At 41.0% G+C, this 14,493-nt stretch overlaps 1 protein-coding gene across 8 annotated transcripts in view; it reads right to left on the bottom strand.

Annotated features, from left to right (window-relative positions):
* Window positions 1-7,846, bottom strand: part of sorcs1 (sortilin-related VPS10 domain containing receptor 1) — a 115,750-nt gene extending 107,904 nt beyond the window's left edge. For all 8 annotated transcript variants that reach the window (XR_005713107.2, XR_005713108.2, XR_013450770.1 and 5 more), the window contains exon 1: window positions 5,923-7,846. Coding sequence is in view for 5 of the 8 variants with exons in the window: in XM_078080671.1 (XP_077936797.1) it covers window positions 5,923-6,594 (672 nt within the window). In the remaining 3 variants the exon portion in view is untranslated. The remainder of the gene's footprint in view (window positions 1-5,922) is intronic.
* Between the last annotated feature and the right edge of the window lie 6,647 nt (window positions 7,847-14,493).

Here is a 14,493-nt window from a genome sequence, read left to right on the forward strand (position 1 = left end):
GAAAAGACCCACATGGATGCTTAATAATGCAAATCTATCATCTATAAGCTCTTCATTGTTTGGGAACAACGGCAGTACACAATCACAGTGGACTCAGTGGTCCAGGTACTCTGTAGAACCACCTCATAACTCTACAAAGAACTAACATAAAGTTTAAATAGCAAATCAGCCTCTGACTGTCGGTGAGCTCAGTCGGTGTTTCAAACAGATCCTTGGACCCAGCGACAGCTGTTACAAGCTCTGTGGTAATAACCAAGTTCTGTATCTGAAAATCTCAGGGACAAAGGAAACGTGTTTGTCCCTTATGTCCTCTTGTTAATAAAAAAAAACAGAGACCAGCAGGTATGTTATCTCCTTTAGGATCCAAAACAACACAAATCAAAGCAAACAAAGAGCAACGTTGCGGAGCCTCAATCTATAGCCAACTGAATATTCGGCCAAACACACCGTTGTTTCGCGCTGTTCCAGGATAATAAACTCGAGGCCCAGGCACCACTTCTCACGTGACATGGCCCTTGTCCTGGTATTGCTCTGCCTGTTTTCACACCTCTTCCCTTTGTACTCCAGTGGGGCCTGGTGCCCAGTAGGGGGGGTCTGCTGCTTAAACATGCATGTCTTTCTGCATGCTCGTTTTCCAGGTTTAACAGGTGCCGACATGGTATGTGTGAAATATATATATGTATGTATAACTGTCACTATCACACTATCACTATCTGTGAGCACTAATATCTCATTGTATCTTCATTTATTGAAGATATTATGATTCGGGAAGGTTATAGGTCGAAAACAAATAGAAACAGAAGGCTCGAAATTGGCACGTTAATTATCTGCAAACCACCTCTCCTCTCTTACATCGGATTAAAAAGGATAAAGGCAGTCTTGAGGGAAAAACAGTTAAAAAGCCTTTAATGGGTAGAGGGCTGTTTAGTGCCGCTCCGTGTGGGCTGTAACCCACTCTTATATTAACATAAACAAGCTTTGTCTATGTTTTTACAATATCACCATCAAAGAGCCATGCGATCCAATAGAAAGCACTGCACTTGAGTGTCAAGTAAGTGGGTAAGTGGAACATTGTTCTTATTGTTGTTGAAATCTTGTAAATTTGCATTTGTCAGCGCTGAATGACCTTTTTAATTAATACAAATTGGAGGAACAGGTTGTAAATGTGTGCAGTTTGTTTCTTGTCTACGACTTCATGTTGCATTGAGAGCTTTAAATGTAAAAATTAGCTCATTCTGAAGGCTTGATGGTGATGACAGAAAACCACTTCTCCGACAAGGTAAGACTTGGGTGAAACAAATCTGGGTCATGACAGTAAACGGTCCGTTGCCATGGCTTTCAGAATGCATACATGGCAAGAAATAGATCTAGAGAGTTGGTGTGAGACAACTGACACCAGGGAGTGTCTCACAATGCTTCTAGGAGTCATATGAACAACTCTTCGTTAATTAGTGACAGATACATCGGGACACTGTTTTCTCTTAAGGGTTTTACTTCATAATTCACCTGCTTCTGCTGCAGCAGGACACGGCCTACTTGTGTGGAGGCACCAAAGCTCAAAAATAATCTTCCTAGACTGGTAGACAGTAATGTCAGCCTGAATCCATCTGAGTCACGGAGTAAAGTACTGAACGTGTGACATTTTATAACGCATATAATGCTGTCCCCGTGCATGTATCTCATTCCAGCAATATGCCACAAGCCCCACGGTGAGACTGCTCTTTGCCTGTAACCTTTTTCTCAGAATCTCAACACTGCTCTGCCAATAACCTGTCAATAAACATTTCACTAGTTTTGGTGGTTCTTACTTTTTCCGACCAGTCCAATGGAATCACATGGGCAATACTAGGGTTGTATGGGTACACTGCTATCCCCTCATACTGCAGTATTAAACCTATTAAACTACATGGTAACAGCTGTTCCAGCAGTTTGCCTTTTGGCTACGGTAGTATATGCCCTCACCTGTCTATGCCCCACTGCCATGACCAACAATCTGTATGTAGCTGCACGATAAAGAACAGCTGCCAACACTGATCTTTTCTTTAGAATAAATTGAGTTATTTATTTACTGTATCAATTATGGTAGTAAAATAATTGCTGGGAATATATAATTGGTACATGTCAATGTTAACTGAATAATCACACTGTAAATATTTATAAAATATCTTGCCATCTGAAAAATAATCTGTACATTATAGGTAGAATTGTATGTATGAAGAGCATAAGAAGCAGCTGGCTTGTTTACTTTCAGTGTCTACTGTTGAATATTTAAGTAGTTTGGGAATATCAGTTCTTTGGAAATCGTAAAATATCTGCTGATTTAGAACAAGAGAGAGGCGAGATCTCCAACTGGCTTGTCCATGTCCATGTCATGATGTATCATTGGACACTTACCCCCGAATGGCCTGCGGTGTATGAATGGGTCAGGCGCTACATGATAACTTGGCAAAAAAGAGATAATGGTACATTAAGAGCTTAAGGCAAAAAAAAACACAGTTTGGGCTATTATAATATGAATTATTTTGGAATAACACATAAAGGGCATATACATTGACTCAAGCCTGAGGTTTCCCTACTATCCACACCTGCAAGACTTTCTCGTTATGACCAGGCAGCAACTACCGTTTGTCAGGTGTCTTATACTTCATACCTGCAAACTCGCTTTTCGGCTAAATTTGCTGTTATGAAATCAAAATAGATCATGTGAATCGTGTAGATCTGTAGAGTCTTTTTTGGGGGGGTGAAACTTTGCATTTCTTCTAATGTCTAATATGAGAAAACTGACTACTTCACTCCAGATGTATTCCCTCAGTAATTATTGTAAACAAGAGTTCAAGTCTTCTTTAATAAAGCCTGATGCTCATTTTGTATATTATGGTCCATTTAGATGGAAAAGGACACTACCTTGTGATTGACGGGTGTCTACAATGTGGTTGTCTGGTCCGTCAATTTGGCTAAAGGTTTCTGTCTTACGGCTTTAACTCTTTCAAAGTGTGTTATGACTTCCATAAAAGAAAATTGTAACAAATTTCAATATTTTTAATTTAGATCCACCCACTCTGTTCTCTTCTGGTGACCAACGGCTGAAAGGCCGTTCTTGAGGCTTCCAGACAGCAGTCTACTACTGACTACGTCTTCTTTCATACTGTTAAAGATGATGACATTTTGACATAAGTCTGAATACAGTACAGTCCTTTCAGTTGTTATAGGCCCATGTGTAAGTATTTTTAATTAAACTTACTTTCCTGCATTTGACTCCTGTGGCCAATGTTTCCTGAGTCATAAATATAACCTCCAATCCAGTGTGACATAAAGGCTGCGAGTAATGTGGGATGATTAAAAGACAAGCTTTATTAATGCCTTAAAGGTTAAATATCAAGAGCACGAAGCCTTTCTCCAAGCCCTTTGGCATGTTGCTGACTTATCTGTTTATTTATAAAGCAGCTATGATTGTCATGTTGCTCTTCTTACTTATAGAAACAACTGTACATATTTAATGTGAGATATATGTTCTTGCACGCCTCAAGTTAGTTGTTTTTGTCAACTGAAAGAAAAGGAGAACATTTTTTCACTCACTCCAACAGTGATCTTTCATTTGGAGGGTAAACACAAACTGGACAAATCAGAGAAGCAAACAAATAAGCATGGCAAACATTTCATGACTGAGAAGCATGTTTTATCCCCCCTGTGACTGTGGATGGCTTAGTTACAGACAGGCCTACGTGGTGTGTGTGTGTGGGGGGGTGGGGGGGGCATGGATCTGTGCAGTTGTGGAACTGACAGGACATTGACTAACAGCATTTTCCAGGACGGCGGATTTCAGAGGCCAAGGATACGTTTTACCCGTTACTTTGCCTTAGATTCTCTTTCTTATTATATTTCGATTCTGGAGAAGAAGAAGAAGCATGCAAGCGTGTTGAGATATCAGTGCTTGCAGCAGATAAATACTTTTTTTAACTGTGCTCCAGTGCCTTTCTTCTTCCTATGTTAATTAAAGTTTAAAGCAGTAATCTAAATTGCATTTAACGTATAAATTCTCTTTTGTGCATACAACATAAAGCATGTGTTCGATAGATTGTGATTCTTTCTCTGATGGCACACAAGAAAACCGCTTTTGTCTCTTGATTTCTCCTACATCAAGTATTTGTCTACAAAATGCAGCATGAAAGGCAGCTGTAGAACAGTATTAAAATGCGTTGGAGCAGAATAACACGTTAAACAGCGCTGCCGGCTACAATATAGCAGAAAACCAGCTGGACATTAACGCTCGAAACCCAGATTTCTGCTAAAATGAAGTTTAATTACATTAATGGTCATTATGACGTTGTGTCATAATAAGCAACATTACTTTATAGAATTCTACGGGAAGTAATAATTAAATCCAGGAGTTGTGAAGTCGCTTTCTACGGTGAGATGGACAAAACAAGGTTCCCAGTGTGTCGTATTTGGGATGTACATGGTTTTCTAAAAGCTACAAATAAATAAACAGGCGGGTACCAAAAAAAATATTGAGCGTTCCTCAGCGGCCGCTCGTCTGATTTGGATACGTGTGTGTTCAACAGCACAGCATGTCTGGTGTATGAAATGATCATTGGGAAGAATATACCAAAGACTAACTAACTATGGTTACACTTAAAATAGCACTAAAACGTCACTTTACATTTTGTCAGCGATATGAATTGCATCAGTTTTGTGAATTGACAAAAAACAATCCTCAAGAAGGTCATTTAATTGTCAGCTCCCCCTGCATAAATCATAATTTAGGAAATGGGTAATAGGTTATTTTTAACAATAGACATCCTGTATATTAAAAACAAGGCTTTAAAATATGATTAAATATGCTAATGACCTTTTGTTAGGAAACGATCAAAATTATTTTAAAAATTGCCATGATCTAAATACATCCTCTACACATCACCTTGTGAAAAGACTCAACATGGAAATTCTAAATATTTGCCTGCCAGTAATTTACGTCTCTGCCTTTTATTTTGAACAGGAGGGGGGAAACTGAGTCGGGGACTCCAGAGCCTTCATTTTTTAGTTTCATAATGCTCATAAATAAAGCTGCAACTCCACCTGTTTGGCACAACGTCGTTGGTTCATTCGCAGGGCGAAAACCCAGGATAATTATCCTCATTCAGGAAACATTTTTTCATGACACAATATCCACATGCGTAAAAGTATTCATGACATTAAAAAACTTCTATAATTTATGGCCACTGCAGCGTAAACGCTCATAATGCATAAGAATAAGAAGTGCTTCTCATTTTGATTTGCGGTCAATGACATCCCATATTGTCTGGAGCACCTGTAAATGTGCTGCCACGCTGACAAATCCCTGATCCTCTCATTGCTGCCATCACATTAAAGGGTTCTCAGAGGCCGCTGCAGCTCCGAAAGGTGCAGGTCCTCCTGGCCTGAGGCGCTAGAATCCTGGCTAGGAAAAGGGATGGAGATGGGCTGAAACTCCCTAACCTCTCTCACAACCCAGCGCTACTTGAAAATCCTGACCTGTGGTAGGAAGTCCTCAACGTGACCGGCTCTCACTTTATCTGCTCCTGAGACAAAGCTTCTCCTCTAGAATACAGACAGAGGCCAACCAAAACTGCAGATTCAGGTCTTATAACAATTATTCAATAATGCACCCCTGGGATTATTTGTCTAATTAGTTGTGTTATTGTGGAACCAACATATTATTGAAAACTCGTGTGATGTGTTCAGGGACAAGTGTCCAGATGGGGGACAAGTGTGCTTCCCTCATCCTCACTGACGCACACACACACGCGCGCGCGCGCGCGGATTCATGTAACACAACAGTCGCTCTCTCGTGAGGTGGTGCGTGCCCACTTGACGACAACAGGCGCACTTTGCGGGACCCCGCTGTGAATTGCGCTGCGCAAAGGAGACGGATGAGTCACTTACGCTGCTGTTGTGGCCGGACCAGTGCACCATGGCCTGGTTGTGAGAGGAGTCCCCGGTCAGGGCGAAGGTGGAACTGTTGAGTTTCTGCTCCTCCTGCCTCGGACCGGCGCCTCTCCAGCGCGAGTCAGAGCGGGTCACCCTGCGCCGCCCGCCCGCAGGGCGCGCGTCCTCCCCGGGCTCTCTGCTTTGGACATCGCCGTGGTCCTCGTCACTGCTCCTTCTGCAGCGGGTGGTCCCGGCTCTGGTCTTCTGCTCGCCACTGGTTTGGACATTGGAAACTTTCGTCTTTGCGAACTTGCTCTCGCCGCCGCCGCCACCGCTGCCCCCCGCGTCCTGCTTCTCCGCGCTCCGTTGCAGCTTTTGCTCCGCGGATTCCACCCGAATGTCAGGAGCGCATTCAGCGGAACCAGCAGCGCAACGGAGTCGCCGACTTTCCGCACCCGCGGCCGCGGATCTCACCGCCCCGTCTCCGTAAACTTCTCTCTTTAATCCAGTCGGGTACTCACTTGTGTCGAATTTCAGCAGTAATTCCTGTGAACGCCATTTATTTCCAGGTTGGCACGACCTGCAAGTTATTTCGGCTTTGGCAACACGAAAGGAACAGAACATCATAAAAATGAAAAGCCTAAACGCACTGTGCCACTTTGGGCGAAATATGACCTCACTCTCCATCGCTGGAGGCAGAGGGGGATGCTGAGGATGCAAGAAGCTCTTTGTCCTCACTCTTTCCTTCGCCTTTTCGGGGAGGAAACTGCCGCTCGGCTGTGGAAGAGGAAGTGCTGCGCAAGTTGTGGCGTTGCTCAAATGCAGTGATGAAAAAAGAAAAGTGGTCCAACTTGAAGGATTTGATCAAATGAAGCTGTGCGCGCATGGGGGAGGAGCTGATCCGCGCAGAGATGGAGAATCGTTCTGCACTGACTTTCTCCATATTTGTTATTTCCCACCATGTGGTCGACAATAATTAAAGCAGTCAGTAATATCATTTTGTTGGGCTGCTCTTTTATTTCTTTAATTCGAGATTCTATTTCTGGTACTTTTTGTCTCTCTCCGGATGCAGATTGGGTCACTAGCGTTGCTTCGGGGACAGTAAATTGCTTCATTTTGCAAATGAAAGTGCATAATTTCCTACAATGATCATTTTTGGTCGGACATATTACACATTTCCTTTTTCTTTAAATTTCCATTTTGGAAACTAGTGCCTCTGTCAAAACTCTACAACCAAAAAAAACATTGACATCAAATAAAAATAAAACACCATACATCTCGTATCAAAAACAAGCACACACAAAAAGAGCGTTGAATAAATCACAGCTCTTTCCATATGCCGACTGCTCACTGATATGATGTACACCATCATCATCCTCTTTAGCGCCATATAGACTGTGAACACAGATTGATGCCATGAGTTTGTATTAGATAATAATGCCCGATTTTCAAGGGCAACTTGTAATAACAAAGAATAGTCTTTGTAATATAATCCTATTAGTCTTAATTTTGGTAAGTGTCATGTTGATATTTGTTATATTTTATAATTACATTTCCAATGCAATACCAATGAAACTGATATTTTTAAATGTATCAGCATTGATTTAGATTGTATATTGATGTTATTAAAAAACACTACAATAGAATGATGGAAATCTTGTTATTTGACCTCTGCTGCCGGTGTTTTCCACATTCTTTCTTTATTTCAGTCTTTAACATTAAAACCGTTATTTGTACTGTTTACACACAGGTGGTATTCTCCGTGTTAACTCAAATCATTCACACAGATTACCAATTGGATACATTTGTGAGTAGTTTCAATACCTGTGCCACAATCACAACTTTTTGTGTCTTGGCAACAGCTAAATTATATTTGTTTTATATTGTAAAAAAAAAAGTCCAACATTGTGCAGTGTCTTTTTAAAGCAATAAAGATTTCAACAGCAGCTAAAGTAAGATGAGTTTATTTTGCAAAACACACATCTCGATCTACAATTAACTACGGTATATCCTGCCAGGTTGATACAATGCTCTGAAGACCAGCCGAGGGCCCCACTGTAAGATGAAGCATGCAATAATGATTATTTGAATACTTTGTGAACAAGGAGACACTATGTTTATCCATATCATTCTGCCCCAACAAGCAGCCAAAGAGTCTCAGGCTACGCAAACAAGTGTACAGTCGCTGGTTAAAACTTCAGGGCTGGAGGTTGATCCCTTTGATGTCAGCCCTGCAGCTCTCTGTGTGTAATGACGGTAAAGTTATGGTGATTGCTGATGAGCACAAAGGGATATACAAATGGTCACAGACTACTACAGCAGCTGGATGCTGTCAGGATGCTGCCGAGAGGGAATCAAATGGACAGAGAGCGCCTCGGGAGCTGATTCATTTTACCTCAAAGAAAACTGTAGGCTACAAATTAGCAAGAAAGAGTAAATGATTCTATAATTGGAGTGTCATACATAATTATAGACTAATGTTTCCTCCAAACACATGTGGCATCTTCTGTTGTGAAGTGTGCCGAGTATAAACACATTGGTGTTAATTAGTCATATGTTCATAAAGATTTGTGATGATTACAGCTCAATGCTGCACATTCTGCCACATTCACTCTCCCTCTCTGGATCTATAATCCTGCCTTTTATCTCCTTGTGAATCATTACGAGGTTTTCTCGTTTTTTAAATATAAAATGGGCAGAGATTATAATTCCATAGAAATTCTAGTGAAAACATTCATTGAAAATGCGATTATATATATATCTATATATAGTTCTGTAAATTAGGGTTTATTACAATCAGCATTAAGTCGGCAGAAACATCCTGGTGTCAGTGTTTGAAGTGAGCATTGTGATTATCAATTACTTTTCATAGGCTGGCATTAGAAGTCTCCTGATGCCGGGAGTTTTGATGGCTAGAAAGCCATCGCTGTTTTTGCACCTATCACATGGGAGGTTACTGTCAGCGGCGAGTTCCACCGCACTGTGTCAGCACTCTGCATTGTAAATCTTTTAGAGCGGTGTTGCACAGAATGCAGCAACTGCCTTTTAGATGACTAAACCTATCCACTTAGTTTATTTGTCAAATCATGATATTTACCAACAACAATCATAACCCAGTTTCCATGTGCAGGATTTGTAAAAAGTGAGAACTAAAAAAACATTGCTTTTGAACCCAGAAATAAAAAGTTGCATTGAACTTGTTTGTTTGTTATTTTGCCATAATAATACAATACAGTGTCCTAAGTTTACATAGACATTTTCCGACATGACGAGGATAAATACGTTTTTTGGGAAAAGCGGACTAGAATACACCTGAGGCCAGGAAGAATTGTTGGCATTCTATGTTTCTGCCACATACAGATGAGTTGAATCAATGTGCTTGCATCCGGTCATAGTAATTGACAAATGAACAATTTTTATTGAAACGGACGAAGTTCAGTGTGGCTCGGAGTAGTTGTTGATTTTTATTTTTTATTTTATTGGTTTATTCCACACAGGACAGTGCACAATAATGAAAAAAATGTATGACCTGTCAATGACGTTTTGTTGTTCAACCCTGTCGGGTGAGATCCCGTTGTGCTCTACCTGAGTTCTGGAGAAGGGGTAGGTAGTTCTGCCCATGGGTATACATTTGCATCACGTAGGTAAATCTTTGTTACACACACTATGTTAGCTGGGCGGGAGTCACCCCTGTAGTTTTGGCCATAGAAAGGTAAGCTGGTTAGGGATAGACTGTGTTAGGCAGGGAGAGGTGTGTAGAAGACTAGGGACCTTTTGTTTATTTCATTACTTTGATCCCCTTCTCCTCCCTTCCTTGGTTGTTTTGGTGTTGTCTTTTTGTTTTACTAAATGTCCCACAAGGATGAAAAAGTGGATAAACATTGTTTACTTCCGGTGTGCCGAAAGTAAACAAAGTTGACCCCAAAAACAAAACTGCCGCTAGCTGGAGACAGTTGGACAGGAGAGAACGAAGCAGAAGTTTTTTTGCATTGGAAGTAAAACAAACAAGCGCAAATTACAGCTGAGAACTGAGCAGAGGAATTCCTCCAGGTGTCACACAGAAAGTGGATGAGTGCAAATGGACCACATTACGCACCACTAGGCTAAGCTTACTGCTAAGATATGCTTGCTGGTAGGCTACTTCCATCTCAAAATCTACCTTGCTCACCATAGTGCCAGAGGACTACCTTACTCTGCATAGTGGACCCCACTGCTAAAAGTTTTGCAAAACGTCCCGGCTAAATGTCGGAACATTGTTGGCACTTGAAACACGGCTGTCAAATGATGGAGTGTTGAAAGCACAGCAAAGTGCAACGCTTTCTAAAGTGATTACTAATTATTTAAGTAAAGGCTGGCGCATGCTTCTGCGTATTTATTCACAAAAAAGGCTTGCGTGTGTTGCAGAGCAATTCACCGCCAGAACAATAGGTGGAGTAACGTTTTTTGTTGCTGCAGGAGGCTTGCGTCGCTTTCGAAAAATGGGTCGACGCACGCAAGGAGGTGTGAAAAGGCACACAAGGGACACGCAAGGGGCTCTTGCGCCTGCGTGTCCTTGCATCTCTCTGAAAACGCAGGAGCATAAACTAGGCTTAAGATTGGGTTTAGAAGAAGAAAACATGTTAAATTGTGAATTATCACGATTAACACATTTCAAAATGTGCAATTAGTTCATTTTAAATATTGAAAGCCCAAAAAATAAAATAACCTCTGTATGATCCCCTTTACGGTCAAAAGTTTTCGTGCATCAACCTGGTGTGCTACTCCTAGCCATTTAGCCGGATCAACCTCTTAATTTCTGAAGGAAAGCATAGTTCACCATGAATATTGGGAGTTTTTGCAATACTTGCAAACCGTGACAAAACGGTTATTGCATGAAAAATCAAGCTTATATTTCTCTTTCTTGGCAGGGAGGCTCCTGCTTCCCACCCACTGAGAAATGTCTGTGTAGATGTTGCAAACTTCATTTGGAGGCCACAGTCACTCAACAGTGCTTTCATGCAGAAACATAAAATTAAAAATTCCAGCTACAGAGAAAAAAGACTTAAACTATGTAACAAGAATTAATTATGGGAGAACTGGAGATACTTTTAGCTCCAATCATGGGTATCAAAGTCTAGAGTTCTACTTAACAAGGCTGCTCTGAGGTTGTCCTCAATGTCCAGTTTGTTTCTCTGTTTAGTCTTCAGCTGAGAAGCCACACTGGCAGAGATAGGTAAGGCATGGGAGAGAAGCTATCCAAATATATATCAGGTCCTACAGCTGCCTTCAAGGTCCCTACACCCAAGGACGGGTCGGCCCTGGTTAAAGGCAAGAGACCATCAATTTTACCTCAAAGTTAGAATCTTCCCATTAAAGAAATTGATAGTCATTATTTCTGAGGTCTAAAGGAATACACGTCTCAACAGAGCTGTGACTCAGTCACACTGGCTATAGTGATGTGTGTGAACCTGGGGTGGTTTTAAGTGTTCTCTATTAATGATGAGTAATAAGCTGCTCTTGCATTACAGAGGGCCTTCGTACATGCTCCAAAGCTGTCTCGCCAAACTAACCTAGATTCTTCTAACATCAAAACTGTTGGAAAAACTGCAAATAATGTCATATCATAAATAATGTAATATCATGACTAAAAGGGAGTCACGTCTGTATTGTTCGATCTTCATGACATATCAGCTGAGATGAGATTCAGGTGTCAAGGAGGACACAGTGTCTCATGATGGTCAGATGTATGTCTCCAAACAATACAGGGAGGTCTGGAGCAATCAGACCTCTGTACGTGGGCATCCCTTCCCATGTTGAATACTTCAAATATGTCATCATATACATGGGATATAATGCCATATTTAAAGTATAAATGGTGACTCCGGAAAGAAGACCTTTCAGTACACTGCGAAAAAAGTGTAAAATGTACAGTGAAAAACTGTCAAATCCCGACAGTAACAGACCGTTAAATTGAAATTGGTTAAATTCAGTTTATTTGACAGTAAAACACCGCTTCACTATGTGTCACCATGTCTCTCGCCCGTGTCAGCCCCCCTCCACGATCCACCCTGTGTGAAGGGTAGGCGGCCTTGAAGTTGACTGACAGCGGTCGGTCAGTGACGAACTTTTGAACCGCTTTCAGCGTCAGTTGACAGCATTGCACATCCCTTCAGTGGCAAACCATTGGATTCAGCTGTGTAATTCAAGGAACACAACATTTCTTCTTGAGGTAAGCAATCCTTCATAAGATAATACACATGGAAAGGTTAGTAAAGAAGTTCATATCCTATCAGCCTGTGTTAACTTCATCTTAGGTTGTCAAAAACAGCTTATGGGAATGTCACGTTACAGTGAGCAGTTGCATTAGCGTCCTGTTAGCTAGCGTTACATTTGAATTTGAGTTAATCTTTCGTTGATATGAAGTATAATGTTAGGTTTTGGGGTTTGTGAGTTAGCTAAACTTTAAGTTTAGTTAACGTTACTTCACCAGAGGCTCGTTAAGAAAGTGTTTGCTTGTGATTCCTGTGGCAAGACAGTCAATACATCCAAGGGTTTTGTGTCACATTGTAAACGTTGTGGAATGTGGATGCAAAAATATTGTCATGCTGAAATCTTCATTTATGGCCCTTATGTGACAGAAACACAATGGTCTTGCAGACAGCACTATTAGGAACATATAATAATTAAATTTAGTACAGCAACCTTTGAGACACTGGCATTCAAACTCAAGTGGTTGGGGACTTGGATTGGAACAACTTTAGGAAAATGGTACGATTTGAGTGATCAAATATCAATCTGGGACGGGCCACGGTTTTCACATGAATCCACTGATATATTGAAACTAATAATAATGACAGTGGCTGTCAGGCTGGACAACAGCAGGAACAACCACAATCCAGATAATCCAGATACATCATAAACCCACATCAGTAATGTGGGTTTATGATGACAGTAATGGTAATGTGACGAATAATAATTATTTTAGAAGATCGAGGTTTCAGCAAGGCCATGGCAGGAGGAAGGACCAGGGGTCAGGGTTTCTGTTATGTGTGAATGTTGAGCCATTTGGGCATGCCTTCTTACACACAGACCTGAGACAAAGCGTCAAAGGGAGCCAACCTGATTGGAACCAACTATTATGACGTCTATTATTCTGATTTAATTTCAATTGCATCGCTACAACTACATTGAGCAACATCAACAGTGTCTGTGCAGCAATATTGCCCTTAAGGGTAAGTAAGAAAATATGTTTTTTGTTCCTATTAGGGGTAAAACGACCCTTGAATTGGAGTCTGATTACACCCTCTCCCCCTTTTTTTAGGGAGCAAATCCTTCCCAGTCGTGTCTTATCAAAGACATTAAAGATGATAAGTGTAGCCTCTCCTCATGGCACACAGCATTAAGCAGACATATTGTATTGGTTTTATTGTTGCTGCAATGGACAGGGACCACATGGCTCAGACACTCATCAACCTGTGCGTGCGTGTGTCGTGGCAACCTTTTCAATGCATCCTCTCCCATCCCCGCCTGAATTCACCATCCATTTGCAGGGAATCGATGTCCTGCCAATAGCAGAAATGGATTTTTGAGGGTGTTGCAGGAAGCAACATGTATGTCTGAGTCATCTGATTTGTATGTGCCCTCTCCAACTATGAATCCACAATAAGGTGGAAGCTTCATAAATCACCGAAAAATCTTCTTGTGGGCCAAAGGGAGGGAAGAGAATATGACCTTTGGCTTCAACTTCAACAGTTGGTCTTTATTTCACGTAAATCATTTTACCTACAGTACCAGAACATCTATTAAAAAAGGGGCTAGACTCCTTTCCAAGGAAAGTTAGTTAACAGTGAAAATGTTAATATAGTTACTACTTTGTTTCACATCCCTACTGTTAACAAGTTGCTGCGAGCGAGTTTTTTCCAAACTATAGCCTACGTGAGATCAGATTACTGCTTTCTGTCTAGAGTTTGTTGGTTTATAGGATAGTGTTTTATGTATTTAAACCTGCAATATTTATAGTTAAAATCTTTTTTCTGATAACTACATGTATATCAAAAGCACCATGTGTGATATTTGTCTTCCAAAGCCACAGCTTCATTTCATTTTGGTCTTGATTTAACCATGTCATAAAGGTTAAGAGCATTAACAAGAATTCGAGTCAGATTACAGCATTGTCCTTTTCCACCAGCCAAAACATTCCTGTTTATAACGAGAGACAAAATAAACCCAAGAGATCCATGAGTCTGTGAGGTGAACCAGGTTGAAGTTGAAGGAAGTCCAGAAAAAGAAAAGTCAGTGCAACGACTGTCTGTCCAGACCAACAAGTTAACAAAGTTCAGTAACAATATACTGTATTGGTATTCCCTTATAGCAGGCATCGGGTCACAAGCAATCAGTTTTCCATAAAGGAGTATAACATCTGAGTTCAGCACCTTTCAATCTCTAACTCTTTTTGGCACCCATAACAATGTGAGCTTGGCAAAGCCAGTCCTTCACAAGGCAAACAAACTGACTACAGATGTAGACCAGTAGTTACTGGATTACATTTCCAATTCATGAATTAAACATTTCAAGCGGTTTCCCAAATTGGCTGAGCTTGACCATATC

The sequence above is a fragment of the Gasterosteus aculeatus genome, chromosome 9 (assembly GCF_964276395.1).
Source record: "Gasterosteus aculeatus chromosome 9, fGasAcu3.hap1.1, whole genome shotgun sequence".
Lineage (NCBI taxonomy): Eukaryota > Metazoa > Chordata > Actinopteri > Perciformes > Gasterosteidae > Gasterosteus > Gasterosteus aculeatus.